Here is a 21584-nt window from a genome sequence, read left to right as displayed (position 1 = left end):
CGGACAAAGTAGCGATGGCATCGGCTGCGTATCTTTCATTGACTTGCCAAACATGACGTTACACAGACAGGGTTGCCAATAATTCTGGCAAGCGAGGTGAGCTTTTTTAGGCAATCTTTAAAATTTATTTGCAAACAATGAGCGCAACTCTCAAGCCTATAATTTGGCATTAATGACAAAAATGTGCAAGTAAACATGCCTAGAGAATTTATTTGAAATCTATTGGCCTAAAAAGATCACCGGAGTTCGCCTTTAAGGAGAATATTTGCCGACGTGTTAAGCGCCACGGAGCAGAGATTCAATTTGTTGAAGGTAATGACCAACTATCATTTACACGCGAAAAAAAAGCACTGCAACTATTTCGCCGGTGTCCTGTCTTAGAAAAGCAGTGCTAAGCTGGTGAGTGCGCGAGCAAATGTGCAGCATTTGTATACTACCACGCGCGTTTCTTATTTTCATTTTCGTTTCATACGGTTTTCACCCATGAAGCACGTGAAAAATTCTCAGCTCAAGCTGCGCCTCATTGTTCGAGAAGGTTCACGATTATTGTAGATCGTTCTGTTAAGTTCGCGCGCAAAACGCGAACACTCGAGATTATTGTAGAGTTGGTGTGACGACCAGTGATAAGCCTTGAATATTCGACGGCACATGTATAAACGACGACGCGATTTGCCGCTTGTCAGTTGATCGACGGCTGACGCTGAGTTCGCCGCTATGAGTGACACTGTGTATCGCTGTTTATTAATTTTTCGTTAACAGGTCCCAAGTTCGGCTAAATAAACAGTTTAATCTTCGACCTACAGTCTGCTCCTTTCGACGACGTGACGACCCCGTGACATCTGGTGGAGGTGCTTCCCCCTTTATGTACCACACGTCCCACTCCAACCGAGAGCCAAGTCCACGTCGCGGAAAAAACACCGACGCCAACCATGACCAGCGAGCCAGTCGTAGGCAACATGTCTACCACAGTCTTTTAACCGATAGGACTCGAACGACCGAAACCAAGACGACGACTGCAGCAACGATGACAGCCACTGCCGTACCAACTGCGGCGATCGGGATGCAGACACCACGAGAGCGATCGAGCTTCCATGAATCGCCTAGTGAAGACCTGACTAGAGACCTATGACGAGTGGCCACCCTGAATCACTGGGACACTGAAGAAAACCTGCGTCGTGTCTACTTCTACCTGGAAGACGCAGCAAAAATGTGGTTTGAGAATAAGAAATCAAGACTTCAAACCTGGAATCATTTTCGCGGCACATTCCTGAACCCGCTCAGGAGTATCACCCGCAAAGAAAGGGCCGCGACGCTGCTGGAGACGAGGGCACAACTGCCTAACGAAACCGCGACCACCTGCGTCGAAGAAGTGACATAGCTGTTCCCTAACGCCAACCCCATGAGGACAAGAAGCTTCGGTTCCTGATGCGAGGAGTCAAGCAAGAGCTGTTTGCGAGACTTGTTCGCAACCAGCCTAGGACTGCCAATGAATTCCTTGTCGAGGCCATGACTATACAAAAGACGCTTGAGATGCGGGCAACGCAGTACAACCACTGTTCATCATTCAACTACGACGAAGCCCATGCCACCAGCGCCAAAGACCTGCGTGAGACCATCCGAGCGATCGTGCGGGAGGAGCTGTGCAAGCTATTACTTTTGCCGCAGCCTCAAGTTAATTCAATCACCGGCATTGTCCACGAGGAAGTTCGGGAATCGCTGGAGATTCCCGAAGCATCGCAACCTGAAGCGGAAAAATTGGCCCCGTATCTGCATGTTTCACTGCAAATGACGTCGAAAGACGATAGTATTGCGTGTGGAGAGAGTGAACAAAACGTTTATTTGATGTTCTGCACGAGAATATCAGTGAATCGTATTCTGGAAGCGCTGCGTTAGAGAGTCTCGATCCGTGGAGCGAAGGCGAACGAGCGCATCGAAGCACATTAGACACGAGCGCTATCCGGCAGTCATCTTCGAAAATGAAGGAAGGCGTGCGCGCTCACGGAGAAAGATTCGGGCCTATCTCGGAGGCGATAAGGTGTAGAACGCAAAGCGACGGGCAGATGCCACCACCATGTTGTCTTAGGAAAGCTTTGAAAACACTTGCCTTTTTGAGCATCGCGTTGCACTGTCAGCGCAGCGTTATTAACGCTACGGTCCTTAGAACTACTTATGTGTGATTTAACTATAGTATAAAGACACACATACAAAATATTGACGTGTTATGGTGCCTCATGCAGATATGCGCAATAATCGCTTTTCTAATTGACAATCGAACAAGTATGAACACTGAAACTTGAGCAATATTGGTGGGCGCTGCGGATGGGGTTGGCCGTTTGGCGTATCGCTTGGTGCCGTTTGGGCTATCGTTACGGCGGACAAACAGATAGATGTACAGAGAGACAGAAAGGCAGACACACAGACCAAAATTTTTGCGTTGAAGTACCACAAGAAAGACTATCTTCTTTATTAAATGCCGTTGCAGTCCACCGCGACGCTTCTCCGTGGCCGCGTCAGGATGCTGCTCTGCCAAAAATGCGCCGCCAGATTCCGCTGCCACAACCGCCTACGCCATACAACCCACCGGCTGGGGAGCGCTATGCTCCTAAGAAAACCGACGTTTGGCGTGCCCCTGACAACTGCCCTCTCTGATACCACTGCGGGGAAGCAGGCCACACCTACCGGCGCTGCCAGTACCGCCAGATGAACCTGAGGGCATTCGCCGTCAACGCACCACCGCCACAGCGTGGTCAGCGACCATATGAGATCGCTGACTACCTCGCAGAGGCGCAGACGACACTCCGACAACTTTACCGCTAGCCGCCACCAGACCATTACGCGTCACCGCATCGCAGGCAGTATGCAAGCCCTGCTCGGGGCCGATCACCGAGCCCTTACTTAGAAAACTAAGCGCAGCAACCAATGCAGGAGCGGTTGTTGTACGGAGAACTGCCGAAGATCCTCCACCGCCGACGACAACGTCACGAAGAAAACTCGAGAGCCCACCGCAACCTGAACGTAGCCCTAACGTACAAACTTCACGTACCGAAGACAACTTTACAATACAACGTGGAACCAATGGAGGAAAGCAACGTAGCCGTGTTCCGACGCCACGACCCAACCGCAACGCACAACGACGAACCAGTGAACCACGGCCACCACGTCAGTGCTCTCGTCGACACTGGAGCCAACTATTCCATCGTCAGTGGACCATTGATGGATATGTGGGGTTGAACGTCTCAAAACCACCATATGATTATGAGAGACGCCATAGTGGAGGGCCCCGGAAGGTTTGACCACCTGGGGTTCTTTAACAGGCACCTAATCCGAGCACATGGGCCTACAGCATTTTCGCCTCCATCGAAGATGCAGCCATCGCAGTCGAGATTCGATCCCGCGACCTGCTAGTCAGCAGCCGAGTACCTTAGCTACTAGACACCCTGGCGGGGCTCGCCAGTGAACCATTCGCAGCAAGAATGAAGAAAAGACAGCTAGGGAAGGCCCTGAAATCCGAACCGCTGGAGGTCATCTAATAACGCCGGCTGGAGTCTGCACAGCAAGAGTCACCATCAATAACAATGTTTATCCTGCAAGCTTTGTATTCCGGGAACATTGCTCTAGGGAAGTCATACTTGGGATGTACTTCAACACAGCGCTGTTTTTCTGAGGTCTGCATCAATAATACTAACCGCAGAAAACATGCTTCCGACCCCCCCCCCCCCAACGCCAAGGAATTACGCATTAAATGTGCCGGAAGACGAAGCCACCATTCCACTTTGCTCAAGCGTCATCATTTCCGTCGGCACCGAGGCATCCGCAGACCATAAAGACGTTATCGAGGGCAACAAGCATCTGCTCCTTAGGCACCAGATTTGCGTTTCAAGTAACGCAAGAGGCATCACCGAACTGGCTCACGGAAAAGCGATGGTAATGGCGACAAACGTCAGGCGTGAATACAGAAACCTCAACATTGGTACGACGATCGCCTGCATAGAAGAATTCGTTGACGCCAGCAATTCTTTCGCTCTTTCTGGTACTTCTGAACCCGCCTCGACGAATCAACGTTCACAACCCTATTACGACGTCAACCCAAGTCTTTCGAAGCACAAGCAGCAAGAACTCAAAACTCTGATCTTGCGATTCAAGCGTTGCTTCTCGTGGTAATCGAGAATTCGGCAGACCCCAGTCGTTAAACATCACATTATAACAGGAGAAAGGGCCCAACAAATTCGCCAGAGCTCCTATCGAGTTTCGACGCGAGATCGCGAATCAGTAAAGAAACAAATCGACGAAATGCTACGCGACGACATAATCTAGACATCGAAGAGTTCCTGGGTATCTCCAGTGGTGTTGGTGAAGAAGAACGGAGCCCTAAGCTTTTGCGTCGACTATCGTCGCCCAAACAAAGTCACGAAGAAGGAGGTGTATCCCCTCCGACCTGTAGACGAGCCCTGGATCGACTACAACGCTAAGTTCTTTTCATCGAAGGACCTCAAGACAGGCCTTTGTAAATATAGGTTGACAAAGAAGACCGAGGAAGGACTACCTTTATAACATCAGACGGCCTGTTCAAGTTAAAGGTCATGCCTTTCGGTCTTCACACAGCCCCCGCTACCTTCCAATGCGTTATCAATACAGTACTGGCCGGCTTGAAGTGGCAGGCTTGCCTTGTCTCTCGGACGACGTCGTGGTGTTTTCTACGAACTTCCACGAACACTTCCGGTGCCTTAAGTTTTACTGCAAACAATCAAGACCAGCGGGCTACCCCTAAAGCCAGAAAAGTTCTGCTTCACATATGAGGAGCTCTTGTTTTTGGACCAAGTCATCAGCAATCCCGCAGTTTGGCCTGACCCGCAGGAAACAGCTTCCATTGCCGCCTTCCCGTCACCCACCGAAAAAAAGGCCGTGCGTGAATTTTTTGGCCTGTGCGTATATTACAGGCAGTTCATCAAATTTTTTTCCCGCATTGACGAGCCACTCACTAACCTTAAACTCTAAAAAAAAAGAGCGAGTAAAAAGGGTGTCATTTTATCCCACAACAATAATCGTCATCTATATTGCGTTCCATCCTTGCGCTATCGCCCCGCGACCGGTACATTCTTGTCCCGATCGACACGCCCATTATCAGGGTTACATTGCATTTTGATAGGAAAGTGGCCAGCACCGAGTTTTCAAGAAAGGAAGTGCACGCAAGCATGATGACGATTATTGTTGTGGGACAAAAAGACACCCCTTTTACTCGTGCCCCGCCGCGGTGGTCTAGTGGCTAAGGTACTCGGCTGCTGACCTGCAGGTCGCGGGTTCGAATCCAGGCTGCGGCGGCTGCATTTCTGATGGAGGCGGAAATGTAACGTGCACCCAGATCTGAGCACACGGGCCTAAAGAACCCCAGGTGATCAAGATCTCCGGAGCCCTCCACTACGGCGTCTCTCATAATCATATGGTGGTTCTGGGACGTTAAACCCCACATATCAATCAAACCTTTTCACTCGATATTTTTTTAGAGTGTACCAAGACCGACGTGGAGTTCCAAGTGGGAAGCGCCACAGGAGGAAGCATTTATGGAACTAAAACGACGCCTGCAGACGCCTCCATTACTAGCGCATATCGACAGATTCGCCGAGACAGAAATACACACCAAAGCAATCAGTGTAGGTCTCGGCGCCGTTCTTGTGCAGAGGACTAACAGACTTCAAAGAGTCATCAGTTATGCTAGCCGGTCACTATCAAAGGCTGAGGCCAACTATTATACGACAGAAAATGAGCACCTTGCCATCATCTGGGCTACATTCAGGTTGCGCCTCTACCTTTACGGCAGGACCTTCAAACTTGTGAGCGACCACCACACCTTCTGTTAGCGAACTTGAAAGACCCTTCTCTTCACACAATCGAGCTTGAGACTTCAGGAATTCAACGTTACCATCATTTACAAGTGTGGAGGAATGAAAACACTCTGACGCCGACTGTCTGTCTCGTGCCCCCGTCGAACCACCGCCGCAGAACGATGTGGATGAGAGCTGCTTCTTGGGAATCCCAAATACCGACGACTTCGCCGAGTGACAACAAGCTGAACCGGAACTCAGGAGCCTTGTGGAATTCCTCGAGGGTAACAGTGCCACCGTTCTGAAAGTATTCAAGAAAAGGCTGTCGTCGTTCTGCCAGCGAAACGGAGTTCCCCTAAGAAGAACTTCTCGCCCCTTCGAGCCAAACACCTTATCATGGTTCCCTCAGCGGTGAGAACAGAAGTCCTCCAGGCCTTACACGAAGACCCGATGGCTGGAAACCTCAGTGTTCCTCATGTGATCCCGTATAAGAATACTGGAAAAGTACTACTGGCCACGACTAGCCGTCGGTGTCAGTTGTTACGTCAGGACATGCCGAAACTGTCGACGACGAAAGACACCACCGACGGAACCAGCAGGCTTCCTTCAGGGGATCGAACCAACTGACCACCCGTTCCAGCAAATCAGTATGGACCTACTGGGACCGTTTCCTACGCCAACTTGCGGGAATAAATGGATCGTTGACGGCACCGACTACATCACCCACTACGCTGAAACAAAGACCATACCCTGAAGTAGTGCCGCCTAGGTAGCGAAGTTCTTCGTTGAAGACATTGTCTTGCGTCATGATGAGAGATAAGACTTTCCCTGCGGAGTCAACTCAAGCGATCTTGGCATACAGCGAGACAAGTCACCGCCGGACGACCGTGTATACCAACCACAGACCAACAACCCTACCGAGCGGCTATAAAAGACGATCGCCGAAATACTGGCCATGTACGTCGACGTAGAATAAAAGACGTGAGATGCCATCCATCCGTGCGTGACCTTTGCATACAACACGGCGGTGCCGGAGACGACACAGATGTCGCCATACAAGTTGGTTCACGGAAGGAGCCCGTCCACGACGCTCGACGCCATGCTGCCAAACGTCACTGATAAAGAAGACCTCTACGTCACCGTCTACTTTCAACGCGCGGAAGAAGCTCGCCAATTCGCCCACCTGCGCATCGAAAATCAGCATACGACAAACCGCTGCCGTTACAAACTTCAACAAAGCTTCATGGAATACCAGCACGGCAACCGCGTTTCTATGGACGCTGATCCGCCGACGTGGCCGCAGTGAAAAAACTTCTGGGATGGTACTTCGAACCGTACAGGGTGGTGCGACGTCTCTGCGCACTCGACTACTGTCCCCGACGGCATCATGAACTATAAACCAGTGGCATGCGCGACTCGAAGTTGTTACTGTCGTGCGCCTATAAAGCCGTTTCATGCGCATTCTTTGTTGTTGTTTCTTTCTTATTGTTGTACCTTTTTTTCTTTCATTGTCGTTTTTGTTGTTAATGCATTTCTCCCCGTGCTCTATTTCAAGCATCGAGACGATGCTTTTTCAAACGGGAGCAATGCCACGTTGCCACGTGTGTTTCTTATTTTTATTTTGTTTCATTGCGTTTTTGCCCACAAATCAGGCCAGGAATGCTCAGCGCAAACTACGCCTCATTGTGCGAGAAGGTTTGTGATTATTGTAGATCGTTCTGTTAATATTCAGAAGCTAGCGCAACGACGAGTGATGAGCCTGGAATATTCGATGGCACATGTATAAAAGCCGACGTGCTTCGCCGCTTGTCAGCTCATTGACGGCCGACGCTCAGTTCACCGCTATCAGTGTGTGTGCTGTAATTTGGGTTCTTGTTTACAGGCCACAAGTTCAGCCGAATAAAGAGTTTAATTTTTGACCTACAGTTTGCTCCTTTCGACGACGTCATGATCCCGTGAATATATATGTGACGACGCCTGTTTCTCCACAGCCGATTTGAATGTCTTGCTGAAGTGTGCTCAACCCGACGCGCTGAAGAAGATGCTCCTATGCGGGCTTTCTTACAACAAGCTTATGGAAGATTTGAAAAGACAAGGCGAGTACTACGTTACGTCAACAACATGCAGGTAAACTCTTAACTACACATCTGACGGAAGCGCTGCAGTGATCCCCGCTTAGAACGGTTGAAAATTTTGCTCACGAGGACACCTTTCTCTATTTTTTTCCTTTGACTAGCTACTTAGCAGCATACCAGCACTGCATGGTTGACGTGGAGAGGACCACTGGCTGCACCAAGTCTTCACTTCATGAGCACACGTCAGCTATACTGAACTTCTGGACCTGGAACGTGGCTCCACTGTGTGAAAGCGCCGCTGGTAAGTTTTTCTACACATCTCACCGGCCCCGTAAGTCGTACTAGCTTTTTTCTGTCTTCACAGTTTTCTTGTCGACAGACGTTGATCCCAAGTGCGAATACCCAAAAGCGCTCTTAGCGGCCCTCAAATGTACGGTGGAATTTCAAGAGTTTGCAGAGCAGACCACGTGGGACACGATGACGTCAGCCGAATCTTGCTCGTACGTACCTTTAAACTTTAAATTCACATGAGTTATTTGCAGTGATAATTGGTAGTTCTGTAAAATCGCGGCATTCAACGCACCAGCGTGAATAATAACTTTTTTTTTCATTTTAGATCTCGGGAAATGCTTGAAAAGTGCCTGATGAACTCTCTGGACATTGGACAGTGCAAGAACAGCTTGAACGCCAAGGCGCAAGTGTCCGTGTTGAGGTCGCTACTATTGGCCGAGTATAAAGTGAGCTGCCGCAAGATATACCAGTCGGCACCAGGACTGCCCGAGATGCAGGCGGACGACTACGTATACGAAGACTACTACTACTTCGGTGACGAAGTCGTGCGCACGAGGTCGCCAGAAAAGAGGTTTGAGAAGTTACTCGAGGAGCAGTACAGCAACAGAACTAAGATCGCCCCGAGTGCCCGCTTGAAACTGCGGGATAAAATCCAGTAAGTGTACGCAGTGTTAAGCGGTCGGTATCACTTCACGTGAAAGAGCTGTCCAGGCGGAAATCGCTGCCACCGAAGTCGATTCCACACCGCTCTCGCCACCGAATGTATCTTTGTGAACACGCCATTAGCCTTTTGCCGCCATCGAAATCCGGACGTCATGGCGGGGAGTTCAAACCACGCCCTCGAGTCATACGAACAAGTTGACGAGCAACCAGTTAAAAATTACATGCCCTTATATCCCCCAAAAAAAGTTAACCTGACAAACTCAGAAAATATCGCAATGGTTTGTTTAACTTTCCTTGCAGGTTATGGTCACCTATGTGTAGGTTAAACTCAAGAGCCTGCACTCTAAGGCAGGGTGGCATGATGATGATATGTAGTTCTTAAAGGTGCAAGGGCCAATTGATAGCCGAAAAAAGACATGGTGGGAAAATATGGCTTTTTAATCGTTGAAGAAAAGTGCATAGAGGAGTTTAAATGTCTCCCTGTAGCCACCTCAAGTCATAGGTCAGCAAAAGATATGGGACTCATTCAGACTTCCTCGAGAAATATATTTTGCCCTTGGGACTCACTCGGATTCACAAAAATTTTCCTGAACTGGACTCACTCGAATTCAGATTCACTAAAATATTACTCACTTGAATTCAATGAGACCCGTACTCACGACTCATCTTAGTTTGAGTGAGCTTGAGCGATCCGACTCACGAGTCTGTTAGTGTACTATTGGCATTTATGAACATGGTATCAATAATTTTCAGCACTAATATCTCGCGAAGCCGGTGCTCTACTTGGTGCATTTTCATCTCGTACCTTCAAGTATGCTATATCAGGGGTTACAATTCAGTAAGGGCGTTTTTATTGAAACATAACTCAGACGAAATATTTTATCGAGAATTTCTGGGAAAAAAATTTAGGGGCTGAGAAGAGGTCACGGCACCCCCCTCCTCATCTTCCTCCGTAACTCACACCTCTGATCAGTAAATATTGAGTTGGCGTATGAACGCTGCTGCATTGAAGTGTGTGTGAGTCAGCGTGACTTAAACGTGAGCCATCGTAAGGCCTATAGTATTGCTGAAGTTGAGTAAATAGCACCATACATCGGCAAAAAAGAACAAAGCTCCCTCAGACTCACTTAAAAAATACATTTTGCATTTTGGCCTCAGCCTGACTCAGCCTCACCGAAACGTTTCCTCAGCCAGACTCCCTCGGACTCAGACTTACTAAATATTTTCGCAACCGGACTCAGTCGGACTCGAACTCACCAAAAAATATTACTCTCCCGAACTCACGCAGACTCACGGATCGATCTGAGTCCGAGTGAGCGGACTCATGAGTTAGTTTGCTGACCTATGCCTCTCGTATATAAGCGGCGAAAGTTGGAGAAAGCTTAGTTCAGCCCACCGTATGAAGATGTGTGCCCCTATGGTATAGACACGGGCAGAGAAAATCATTATTAGCGGCGACTTGGGCTTAAGACAACTGTTGGTTATCTAGAACAGAATAAAAAAAAGCTGTTGAAGTACCAGTAGCAAGCAGGACCTGTAGCAAATGCAGGAATGTCTATCATTGTCTGGCTGGCGGTGCCTTCCTTTGAGTATGCGGAGATTAAGATGTGGAATACTTCCCTTCCACCTCTGAGCGAAATTCCTGTTTCAAATTGGCATGTTTTCTTCGTGTTTTACTTACACCCATGTCTGCGCCCCCTGCTCATTCCTACCATAAAAATGAACGTACCATTCAATCTTATCCCATATATGTAATTGGTAGCCGATTTCCACGGTGGACTTTGTTCTATGCTTGGTTCCGAATTATTTACCCATAGCCTAGCAAGTGGATAGTGAATGAGAAAAAGGAGAAGTGTATAATTATGTTATTGAAAATATTGCAGGGGTATCTACAACAAAGTGCGTACGTTTGGGCTTGACAAGGTTTTCAACAAATTCGGTCACAATCTGGAGTCCACCAGCGTGCAAACAACTACTTTAACAGCAGGTGTAAACATGACTAACTCCAGCGATGAACAGCAGCAGCCAACGCATATTACTGGCATTGTCGTTCCGGTTCCTGACAACGATGATGCTAGTAAGTACCAGGGTCTACTATTCTCACATCTCAAAACAATAATTTCAGCTAAGGTTAATATTTTTTTCACATAGTTTGCAACATGCCTGGATACGAGAAAGAAAAACGGCACTGCAGTGAGTACATATCTGACCAAGCCAAAAAGTACAAAAGAAATGTCAAGTATATACCGGTGTCCAATCTCAGAGACGTCGCCGACAATGTATGCAAGTAAGACGATTATGTGTTTCCAGCATCTGACCCATACTTTCGTCCAGTTAATGACGAACATTTAGGTAGACTATAGTACAAATATGCTAGTTAATCTGCTTCAATAAAATAAGGAAATCTAGAGACTGCAAAGTGAACAATTTGCAATAAGGCACAATAGAGCGGACACACGCAAGTGGATCAGTCACAGCGCTTGAAACTTTTCACGGAAGCACTCAATGATACGACGTAGAAACACTTATTTCCAGGATGGTTGATTTCTACCGTGCCTGCATGACTGAAGTAGCTGAACGCCACAAGTGTCTGGTGATGCTCGCCAACACGCCTCGGATGGTCGAGAACCACCTGATGAAACTTGGACTGACGTTTTGCACTACCGCTACGATTGGGTCGGGATGCCAGCCCCTGTACAACGCCGCCACCACCGCCGCCTTAATCCTGTGCAGTCTGAGCTTGATGATTCAAAACTGGAAATAAATATCGAGTTCGCATGTGGTGCATTGTCTTAGCTACGTACACTAGGAGTCTGGACAGAAATTTGCTTCGCCCCGCCGCGGTGGTCTAGTGGCTAAGGTACTCGTCTGCTGACCCGCACGTCGCGGGTTCGAATCCCGGCTGCTGCGGCTGCATTTCCGATGGAGGCGGAAACGTTGTAGGCCCGTGTGCTCAGATTCGGGTGCACGTTAAAGAACCCCTGGTGGTTGAAATTTCCGGAGCCCTCCACTACGGCGTCTCTCATAACCATATGGTGGTTTTGGGTCGTTAAACCACACATATAAATCAATCAAATCAATCAATTAGAAATTTGTTACAGAGGGAGGCTTGGGGTTCGACTATAGTTTATGTAAGTTGGTGCGTGTGCTTGCATGTGTGCGTGCATATCGGATGTTCAAAATTAAGCTTCATGGCTTTTATAAATTCAGCACTGGGAAAAACATAAAAACCACCTTTGCAGATAAGATGTGTCCAGAGGGACACAAATTGAGGCAATAAATATTGCTGTCAGTGACCCAATAACTAAGATTTATTAATAAATTTTCAGGGACTGTATTTGTGTTTAAATGTTAAAGGCGGTCGCGTTCCTACACTGGGAAAAATTCCTCTAGCATGTATGTGCTCCGAGATATCCCGCGAAAACGTTTAGTTGTAATAAGCATGATTACGCAAGCAAGAAAGACCGAACCGGCACGAAGCTCCTGCGTGATGAGCTGCGGCAGTTGCTTGTGTCGTTTAATCTGACAACGGGGCGAAGGCACACTTGACACGGTTACCCGTTTACCACCGACTGGCGATAGCAAGCTGTTATTCTTCGTCACATCGGGGAGGAACACTGAGCCAAACTTCATCGCCTTGTGTGGATAATGGACATTTCGATCGTTAGGTGAGTACTTGTCGAATAACGAAGTTTATCAATTTTCAATAATGAAAACATTACTAGTGGCTAGTACAGTGGACTGGGAACAATATGTAGCAGCATTGCTTCGCCTAACGCAATCTTATCTTTCTTTGTGTTCCAAAGCGTGGAGCACCTGTATACGCTCAACAATGCGTTCACTGAGAGAAAACAGCAGTTGCCAGGAGCAGCGTAAGCTAGAAGAAAAAAAAACACTAAGCAAAAAGTAATAAATAATAATAATAATAATAATAATAATATAGTGGAGTGATTACAGTTTTTTATCAAGGTTGCGAGCATGATCAAGCAAAAAAGCTGCATTAAACAGCTTGAGGGGAACCTGGCCACATCACACACTGGGAGCTTCACAACGGTCAAATGGCACATGGTAGGCCTATGGACAATGCATCAACTAACCAAAACAGTAAAAGCCATAAACATCCACGGCCATGACTAATAAACAAGGTTATGTGCAGACTTTTGCGAAAAATAAGAAATGGCGTAGTGATGAAGACTGCGGAAAAAAAAAAACATCTGGGCTTCAGCCACGAGAACGTTTTTGATGCAGTTTGCAAGTACCTTAATGAAACTAAAAGAATTAAGCTATTAATTGTGTGATCAATATTCCTGCAGAAATATTCCAACATAAACAGGAGCTTTGTTTAATCACGCTAATTCTTATTCAAGTTGATGAATGCATTGTCTGACCTGAACGAGTGACAAACAATTATTGCACCCCTTGCATTCTACCAAGGGTGTCTTTTCTTTCTTTTTTCTGGTAGGGAGTATTAATACTGAATATGAAAAAAAAAATAGCCCCACTGAATTAAGCCATCGATTCTTGGCCGATCCCCCTAAGTGGGTACGAGCCATGGCTGTGGACTCATCATCATCATCATCGTCATCACCATGGCTGCACAAGCAATCGCATAAATATGTCACGTAGGCCTTTTAGCCACACGGTAGATACATCGAGACCATGTTGTTTGTGTAAGTGATTTCAAATAGTCAGTATACAAAACTGTAGCATTTATTCATCATATTTAGTTTTGTTTTTGTTAACAATGCAAGGTTCTAAACGATGCAACTTATAAAAAGATTTATGTTCCTGTAAGAATGCCACTTGTGTTCAAGTGTTACGATTAATTTTTTTTCATTTTATACATGCAACAAAGCCTACACGGGTACAAAGATTCAATTTTTATAGTTCTAAGCTTTGTAAATAAATGAGCAGTAGGCCAGAGATGTGGCATCCTGGAGGCAAAGCATATTGCCTTTTTTTTTTTGTAAAGCCACCAGTCTTTGAATGTTTTCAGCTGAAATCGTCGACCAGAGCAGAATTTCTTGCTAGAACTACGAAAGAAACATTGAATAAAATAAAGCCATGTTAATGGATGTAAGAAAAAAGTTAAAATGACGGCGCATAATACTCAATGTTCGGGATAATTTACGAAATCATTCATTCGGCAATCCCACGAAATATTTTTCATATAAATATGCGCCATGCGATTTGAAAGACGGTAGTATTTCTATTTAAAAATGATTTAAATTATCGGGGGTTACTTGAAATGATTTATTACTTGAATGAAATATCACTGCCTCTATTTTTTTATATTTGTCTGAAGATAATCATTTGTCACCCACTTGTGTGTATACTTGCAAGCGTACTTGCAGTGCCGCTACTACTACTACTACTACTAGTACCACATCTAATAATAATAATAATAATAATAATAATAATAATAATAATAATAATAATAATAATAATAATAATAATAATAATAATAATAATAATAATAATAATAATAAAGGGCAAAGAAGTCAGCCTGAGTTAGTGCACTGTAGCTCTATAGGTGTTGCCTGCTACTTGCCTGCCACTTTTCACAGGGCAAGAGGAATAGATAAAAAAGAAGAAAAAATGAAGCGTGACGATGGAGAGAGAAACAGGTTATGCGTATATACAATAACCACACAGTATTGTGGTTTAGCTAGAGTCTAGAGTCCAGTCCTGTGTTTCCGAGGAAACCCATAACAGCCCTTACAGCAGTTGTTGATTTTGCCTAGTAACACATTGCTGGTAAAATGCCACTTTTACTTAGCGTTGCCACACTTATTGCTGCCAGCGTCTAAGTGAGCGTTTTTAGTTGCGACACGTAAAGTGCGCAATCACAAAATATACGTGCTGATGTTTCACACACACACACAGCAGCGTTTACGGTTTGGGCAGTTCGTACGGCGGACGAGGTGTGCGTATAGCGGCGTGTGCATGTGAAACCCAGGCGAATCTGGTGTATAGAACTGGGGTTTCTTCTCGTCATTCCAGCGGGGAGGCGAAAAGTCATTTGAGGATCTGTTTCTCGTAGACGCCTGTATCGATGGTCTGGCTGTGACCAATAGGTCGTTGTGCACTCTCGCATAAGCGATCTCAATAAAGCAGTTCACGTCACTTCTGCAGTACGCTATTTCTACACCAGGGGGGGGGGGGGTGTAATACACATCAGCTTTTGGTTCAGCATCAGCAAGCTCTTTGCCGGCCACTCCACAGCGTCCAGAAAACTATTGAAATGTGATTTAGTAATCATTCCTCTGCGTAAGGTAGAATATTTATTGACTTATAAAGCTAATGAGAGTTGTAATGAAACGCTGCAGCGACACAAATCGACCTCACTTTTTGGTCTCCCTTCTTCGTCATCTTATGGCATGTAGATTGCAGTAACTGAGCAAGCTATACATTGTCATAACTGCGAGCAGCCAAAGCATAATTTTTCGCATATTGTGTGCCACATTGGGCTTTGTTCTACATGACCAGTTGTAAAACAACCATGATGATGCCTAGCGGCACGAGCGGAAGGATAAAGAAGCCGACTGCGCGCCTCGAGCGGAGCGTGCAGTTGGAACGCGGGGCGACCGGGCAGGAAGGGGCTCGCCGGCGATGAACTGATGCGGGCCGCCCTTTACCATCCAGGTAGGGCTGTTTCCTTGCTCATTTTACTGCGGTGATCCCGAGACTCGCTCAGAGTAGCGCTCGGAGTTCGAGCTAGGTGACACTGCTCGTTCCGCTGTCGAGGCCTCGGGCCTCCAGAATGATCAGTCCTTCACTATACTTTCACGGAGTGTACATCTACTGTGCAGGGACCTGAGGACCCCGTATTACTTCAGTGACGCTGCTCGTGAGGGGGCGTTGAGGGTTGCAGAATGCCAGCCAACATCGCGGTGGCGTCGCTCCGTACTGCCGCTGTCTTCGCACTCCTGGGATGCGCGCTAGCGTCAAAAAATATCTGGATTCTCTCCAAGCAGGAAATGGAAGGAGACGGTGGGTGAATTGCTATGTCGGTGTGTACTGTGAAGGTTATGTCAAGGAAAAAGGAAGCATGGCCTTGTGAACGTGCGCCCTTCGGGAAAGTTGATCGAGAGAGTATGTTGAGGGTGAAGAGAAATATCGCCTAGGACTTCCATTGAGTTGTTGGTTTGAAATCGCACCAAGACGGAAGTTATCATGAGATGGAGTGCTATTTAATAAGATCACGCTCTCTTCGTAATTACTTTCAAACGAATAGCGTGTTTAGATAACCATAAACCACCTGCATAAGATTAGCAGGTATATTGCTTCGTAATCGGGAGATAGCGCCACCCGTTGATAGAACAAGACAACTTTAGCGAAACATGTTTGATAGACCTCTGTTTGACAGTGTCCTACTCTTTCAAGGGTGTGCTGCCGATCTTTGCTCTTTGCACTTGAATCATGCAAATATAAATTTGTCCTGGTTGTAACTATTTATCAACGTGTTTTTTTTTTTTGCATTCTTGTTCCTCGAGGCTGCGATTTCCGAGCGTATGAAAAGACCAGGAACGCTTGCGAGGATATGTTCTCCAACGTCGATGTCGTCACCTCGGGAAACAACACATGCAGGTGAGGCAACCTGCAAAGCGTGCAGTCAAAGGTGCTTCTCTTTTTTTCTTTCGGAGTGCCACATGACAACTCTGCTTCTGTCTTGTTTCAGCAACGTTCAAATTTACATCACTTGTGTGAAGGACGCTATGCGCAAAACCCTCTGTAGCGCGAACGACACAATTAAGGAGAACGAGAACGCACGCATCATGATCAACGTGCGCAAAAAGAATGTCACATGCATTCCCAAAGCAGGTAAGAACAACTACTCGGCTTGAAGCACGCTTGCAGCCACATGCACTACTGAAACTGCGCACCTATTTTTCACTTCATTGCAGCTCCTCAGAATATGCGGCAGACGATGTCGTGCCAGCGTTCTATCGCTCTCAAGAAATTCTTCGCGTGCTCCTCTACGTTTCACTACTACATGAAAAACAAGGACGACCTTTTGCCGGCTGCAGGAGGCACAGACTGCAGGTATTTTTTTTTTTTGCAGGAAAAGCGATGTACTTAGAGCCAGGCCGTTGCAAGGAGCGCGAGAGAAGTGCTTATCGGATCCCCACGAGACACGATAACCCCCTTTTTTCGCGCGGTATTTGTTTAACTTCTCAGCATTTATTTGCAGTTTTTCACATAGTTTTCTATGAATACAGTAGAGGGAACTCTGACGCTAATGCCTATGGGAGCTGCAACGCATGACGCTTCAGCGAGCATAGCAATGATGGGTAGTACATGGATTTGACCAAACTTCGCTCTTTCGACTTCGTTTGTCTTCGCGTGGCTTGGAGCTGCTTTGTCCCGAAGCAAAATTCAGCAAATAATCAGTAGTTGCACTTCACCATCTTAATATTTTAGGATCACCATTTCAAATCATCTCATGAAGTTCAAAACGGTTTGTTCTTTCATTCGACACAAAACCGGAACACTACAATAAACGAAGCCACAACTGCGTTCGAAGCCCGCAATCATGAAGACTAAGTGAATCCATGTACTACCAGTCATTCCCATGGTCTCTGGATAATCGCAGCACCAGATTTCTTTCTAGGTTTTTTTTAAGAAACTCTTATGTTTTTCAAGATAGTATATGATGGGGAAACCTTTAGTGTTCCAAAATATTGTAAATGTGCGCTTTCGTTTTAGGTTTAGTGCGTTCATATTGGGGTCATTCCACGCCAAACGTCCCAGCTATTTTGGTGACCATCCCAAATGTGTACGAAAAAGTCACTACTTTCCCGGAAAGGCGAAGCAATGAACGCGATAGCAACAAATTGAAAGGTCGCACGCAGAAGGAAAATGAGATCAAAACATGCCCCACGTTCCTCATGCACAAATGACGCACAAAACGTACTCATAGATACGGATGCACGCGAATAAGCATCTCATTTGTTAACTTGCTGTGTCTGAAAAGAACGCGCTTTTTTGCAAACAGAGACTGCAATGATTGCAGTGACCTTTGTGAACCCGGTAACTACAGCAGATTCGTTCCAGGTAAAGCCCGAGGCCAGCTAAGGCGTACTACCTTCGCCTCCTCGCCGCCGCGAGATAAGGGCGCGTGAGGGAGCGTCGCTCCCCTTTTCTAAGCCGGTCAAAGTACGCGTAGAAGAGCGGGCGCCGCCGCGCGATGTGGCGACGCGCGCTCATTGCGCCATCTTGATGATAATACTGAAAACACAATTCCCCCTCGAGATGCTCGTGAGCAGCGGTAAGTGGTAGGTATAAGTAGCCTGCCGTTTGTACGGTGTGTCAAACACCTTAGCTTCAAACACCTTACACAAGAATTTTCACTTAGCATGAAGACTGAATTTGGTACAGAAAGAAGGAGCGGTACTTTTAAAATAAATTTTTCGACAAACAACATCCAAACGAAGTTTCGGGAAGTTCAGAAGGCAGTCACGAGACCAAAAATTTTTGTCAGAAATATTCTGCCAATTTATAGATTTCAACGCAGTAAATCAGCACATTTTTTTTTTCAAATACATTTCATATGGTCGCCAAAACGGCTGGTTCGTTCGGCATGGAATGCCCCATTGTGAAGTACGTTGTAGTGAGAAATTGCGAATTAATTTCAAACCTTGGTGATTCTTTAACATCCATTCAAATCTATGTAAACCAATTATTTCATTTGACCCCCATCAAAATGAAGACGCCGCGGCGGGGAATCGAACACAATTCCTTCAGCGCAACACCTTATGCGTTAATTAAGCTATATTATAGGGTGATTTTTCATATGTTGAAGCCATACGAGCAAAAAACGTGATTTAACACTCGTAGAAATTGAAACGACTATAGGGTGAGTCCACGTAAGATATAAAGCATGGCTGGTAGACCTCTTAAATTCTTTCAAATGTTTTTATATTGTTGGCTGATCAGTGGAAAAAAGAGATCCGTAATTTGTTTTGCTGGAATTGTTTTTCAAAGCACAGTAAATTCATAATGACAAAGAGGTTACGTGCTCTGCTGTTACGTGCTCTGCCACGGTTACGTGCTCTGCTGTTTTTTTTTTTCAAATTTGGCGATGAATTACACAAAACATATTGAAGCTACGTACCTCAGATTTGTTTAGCTAAATATAGAAGTAGTTGCGCCGCTTCTGATCAATTATGTTTTGATTGTGTGCGTAGTGTAGATTATTTTATAAAAATTCTCAAACTTGACCTAAAAAGTTTTTTCTCCTTCTTTGGAATCCTTTATTTCACATGAGGAGCCTATATGGCAGAGCATCGAAAATTCCTTATCCCTTTCTCAGCATGCTTATTTATGAAACTGCCAAAGCCTACATTAATAGCAATTTCAAATAACGAAGTATAATCGCGCTAACTTCAAGAAAAGAGCATGCAAGAGAAACTTCTGGCGATGATTAAAAAACCCAGTTTTGATATTTTTTATACTTTCCTTTATACTTTCCCAACTTAATCTTCTGCACCGAAATATTCATAATCAATAAAAACATGTTGCATTATATTGTTTTACTTGCAGTTACGGCCTGTCAAAAAATGCCCTTGCGCAATGATAGGCATGATTTACGTTAAACTGCACTAATTACGCTCAGTTACGTTTGAAGCACGATTTACGTTAAATTGCAAGTCAGTTACCGCCGCTAGCAAATGTCCATGACAACTGTCATCTTTCCTGCAACAGCGTCGTCTCCGGCTACAAGGACTGCGTTCAGCTTGGCCTCAGGCATTCCGACTGCAGCGACGACAAGGACTTCATCGACCACGTGCAGTACTTCATGCGGAACGACATCGCTGCGTTTGCGAAACCGTGCCAAGTCGACACTAACTCCCCGACAACAAATACCACTGGTAAGTTGGCCATCTGCTGTGGAAGTTTGGAGGCGCAGTCCGAAGCAGCTGTATGCCACATTCAGCCAAAACATTGAACGTTGTAGCTTTTGCCTCGCATAGCTTGCAGCGTATCGTGAAATGAGTGTGCTTTCATGCTATGATTTTCATAGAAAGTAAAACCAACAATTAGGAATACCTTACAGATATTGGCTCGAAACTCTCCGTTGATTGAGCAGCAGTCCACTTACCATGAAGATTCAAAGTAGTAGAAATGATTATAATCTATAGAAGGAGGCACTACGCTTTCACGGCCCAACAGACGGTTTATAACGTTGCTGAATATCTAATATAGTACGCGTTACTGACACTGGGCAAAAGCTTTCCACTAGTCTTCATAGGATGTAAGTGCCAATTTGTATTCCTTTACTCACCCTTTTACTACGCTGAGCTCATGCAATGAGGTAACATAACTTCGCAATGTACTTGCGCAAAGTAAAGGATGTCGAGGCCACAAAGTAAGCGGTAAATCGTCAATATACCCACATTGATAGACACCATCAAATTTGCTACACGGGCCTATCTGTGAGCCTTTGTTACGTGTAACGTATACCGTACAAAAGTCGGAAGTGTAGAAAGACGATACATACTAAGAGCCACCTATATCAACAATTTCATTTCAAAAACATCGTGATTTTTTTTTTGTGCGTGCAAGCCCCCCCCCCTAAAAAAAAAAAAACCCGCCTTAGAGGCCTAGTGGCTAAGGTACTCGGCTGCTGACCCGCAGGTCGCGGGATCGAATCCCGGCTGCGGCGGCTGCATTTCCGATGGAGGCGGAAATGTTGTAGGCCCGTGTGCTCAGATTTGGGTGCACGTTAAAGAACCCAATGTGGTCAAAATTTCCGGAGTCATCCTCTACGGCGTCTCTCAAAATTATATGATGGTTTTGGAACGTTAAACCCAACCCCACATATCAATTAATCAATGAGCCCAAAAAATAGTCTTTGCGCGTCTGTGCAGCCTCTCAAAAACGCTGTCGCTTTGGCTGAAGAAATAATATAGTCCGCATGCACCTATCAGCCAAGATGGTGGTTTTGTTTCGCTGCAATATTCAAACGTGATATGATTAAATGTTTATTTTGTTTCTTGATTTTTTAAAACATCAAACAAACGCTCTCACTGCGTGCTGTTCGTGCATAGAACTAGTCGCATGCCGCAGTGTACGGTAAACTATACCTCAAATGTTTTCGACAAACTTCGAGCGCTGTTTCTTGTCGCATAATTGTTCTCTGCATTTTGGCTTTATACTTTTGTAATGTTGCAGAATTTTATCGGATGTCACGAACATAACCCTAGCCTTAACACTATTTGGGGTTTAATTTGTATTAATAATACCTGCGGTTTAACGTCCCAAAACCACCATATGATTATGAGAAACGCCGTAGTGGAGGGCTTCAAAAAGTTTAAACATCTCGTGTTCTTTAAGGTGCACCTAAGTCTAAGTACTGTACATGGGCCTCAAGCATTCTCGAATGTGGCCGCCGTTGCCGGGATTCGAACCGGCGACCTGCGGGTCGGCAGTCGAGCGCCGTAACCAGCAGACCACCATGGCGGATGGGGTGATACCTTGTGTGATACCTTATCAATGTACCTTCAGGTACAGGGAAGTGGTGCGTTTGCGTATGTTTGGACGGAGAGATCACTCGCTCCAAGTTACTTTGGCACACGTATAAATCATATTTCTTAATGATGTACAAAAAAAACTGGAACGATTATTACACATCAAACTACACATGTATAAGGGCCGCTTACTTAGTAATAGTTATTGGAGTTCGACATCCCAAAACGCCCCGCCGCGGTGGTGTAGTGGCTAAGGTACTCGG

The 21584-nt window shown here is 45.9% G+C and overlaps 2 protein-coding genes across 4 annotated transcripts in view; both read left to right on the top strand.

Annotated features, from left to right (window-relative positions):
• The window catches only part of LOC119176749 (uncharacterized), a 74054-nt gene extending 62428 nt beyond the window's left edge, over nt 1–11626 (top strand). The window contains exons 15-21 of one of the 2 annotated variants that reach the window (XM_075877297.1): nt 7811–7946; nt 8056–8195; nt 8274–8394; nt 8511–8840; nt 10732–10925; nt 11000–11135; nt 11384–11626. In XM_075877297.1, the coding sequence (XP_075733412.1) occupies nt 7811–7946; nt 8056–8195; nt 8274–8394; nt 8511–8840; nt 10732–10925; nt 11000–11135; nt 11384–11612 (1286 nt within the window). In that variant the 3' untranslated portion in view covers nt 11613–11626. Of the gene's footprint in view, nt 1–7810; nt 7947–8055; nt 8196–8258; nt 8395–8510; nt 8841–10731; nt 10926–10999; nt 11136–11383 lie in introns of both variants that reach the window. The other variant, XM_037428106.2, reaches the window with a different exon arrangement.
• A 3759-nt stretch (nt 11627–15385) lies between these two features.
• Nucleotides 15386–21584, top strand: part of LOC142775662 (uncharacterized) — a 35575-nt gene continuing 29376 nt past the window's right edge. For both annotated transcript variants that reach the window (XR_012886905.1, XM_075877296.1), the window contains exons 1-6: nt 15386–15493; nt 15661–15841; nt 16345–16438; nt 16530–16672; nt 16756–16894; nt 19556–19722. Coding sequence is in view for 1 of the 2 variants with exons in the window: in XM_075877296.1 (XP_075733411.1) it covers nt 15724–15841; nt 16345–16438; nt 16530–16672; nt 16756–16894; nt 19556–19722 (661 nt within the window). In the remaining variant the exon portion in view is untranslated. The remainder of the gene's footprint in view (nt 15494–15660; nt 15842–16344; nt 16439–16529; nt 16673–16755; nt 16895–19555; nt 19723–21584) is intronic.

This window comes from Rhipicephalus microplus, chromosome X (genome assembly GCF_043290135.1).
Source record: "Rhipicephalus microplus isolate Deutch F79 chromosome X, USDA_Rmic, whole genome shotgun sequence".
In the NCBI taxonomy this organism is placed as follows: Eukaryota; Metazoa; Arthropoda; class Arachnida; order Ixodida; family Ixodidae; genus Rhipicephalus; species Rhipicephalus microplus.
The sequence above is the reverse complement of the archived record's forward strand: the minus strand, read 5'-3'. Positions and strand labels throughout refer to the sequence as shown.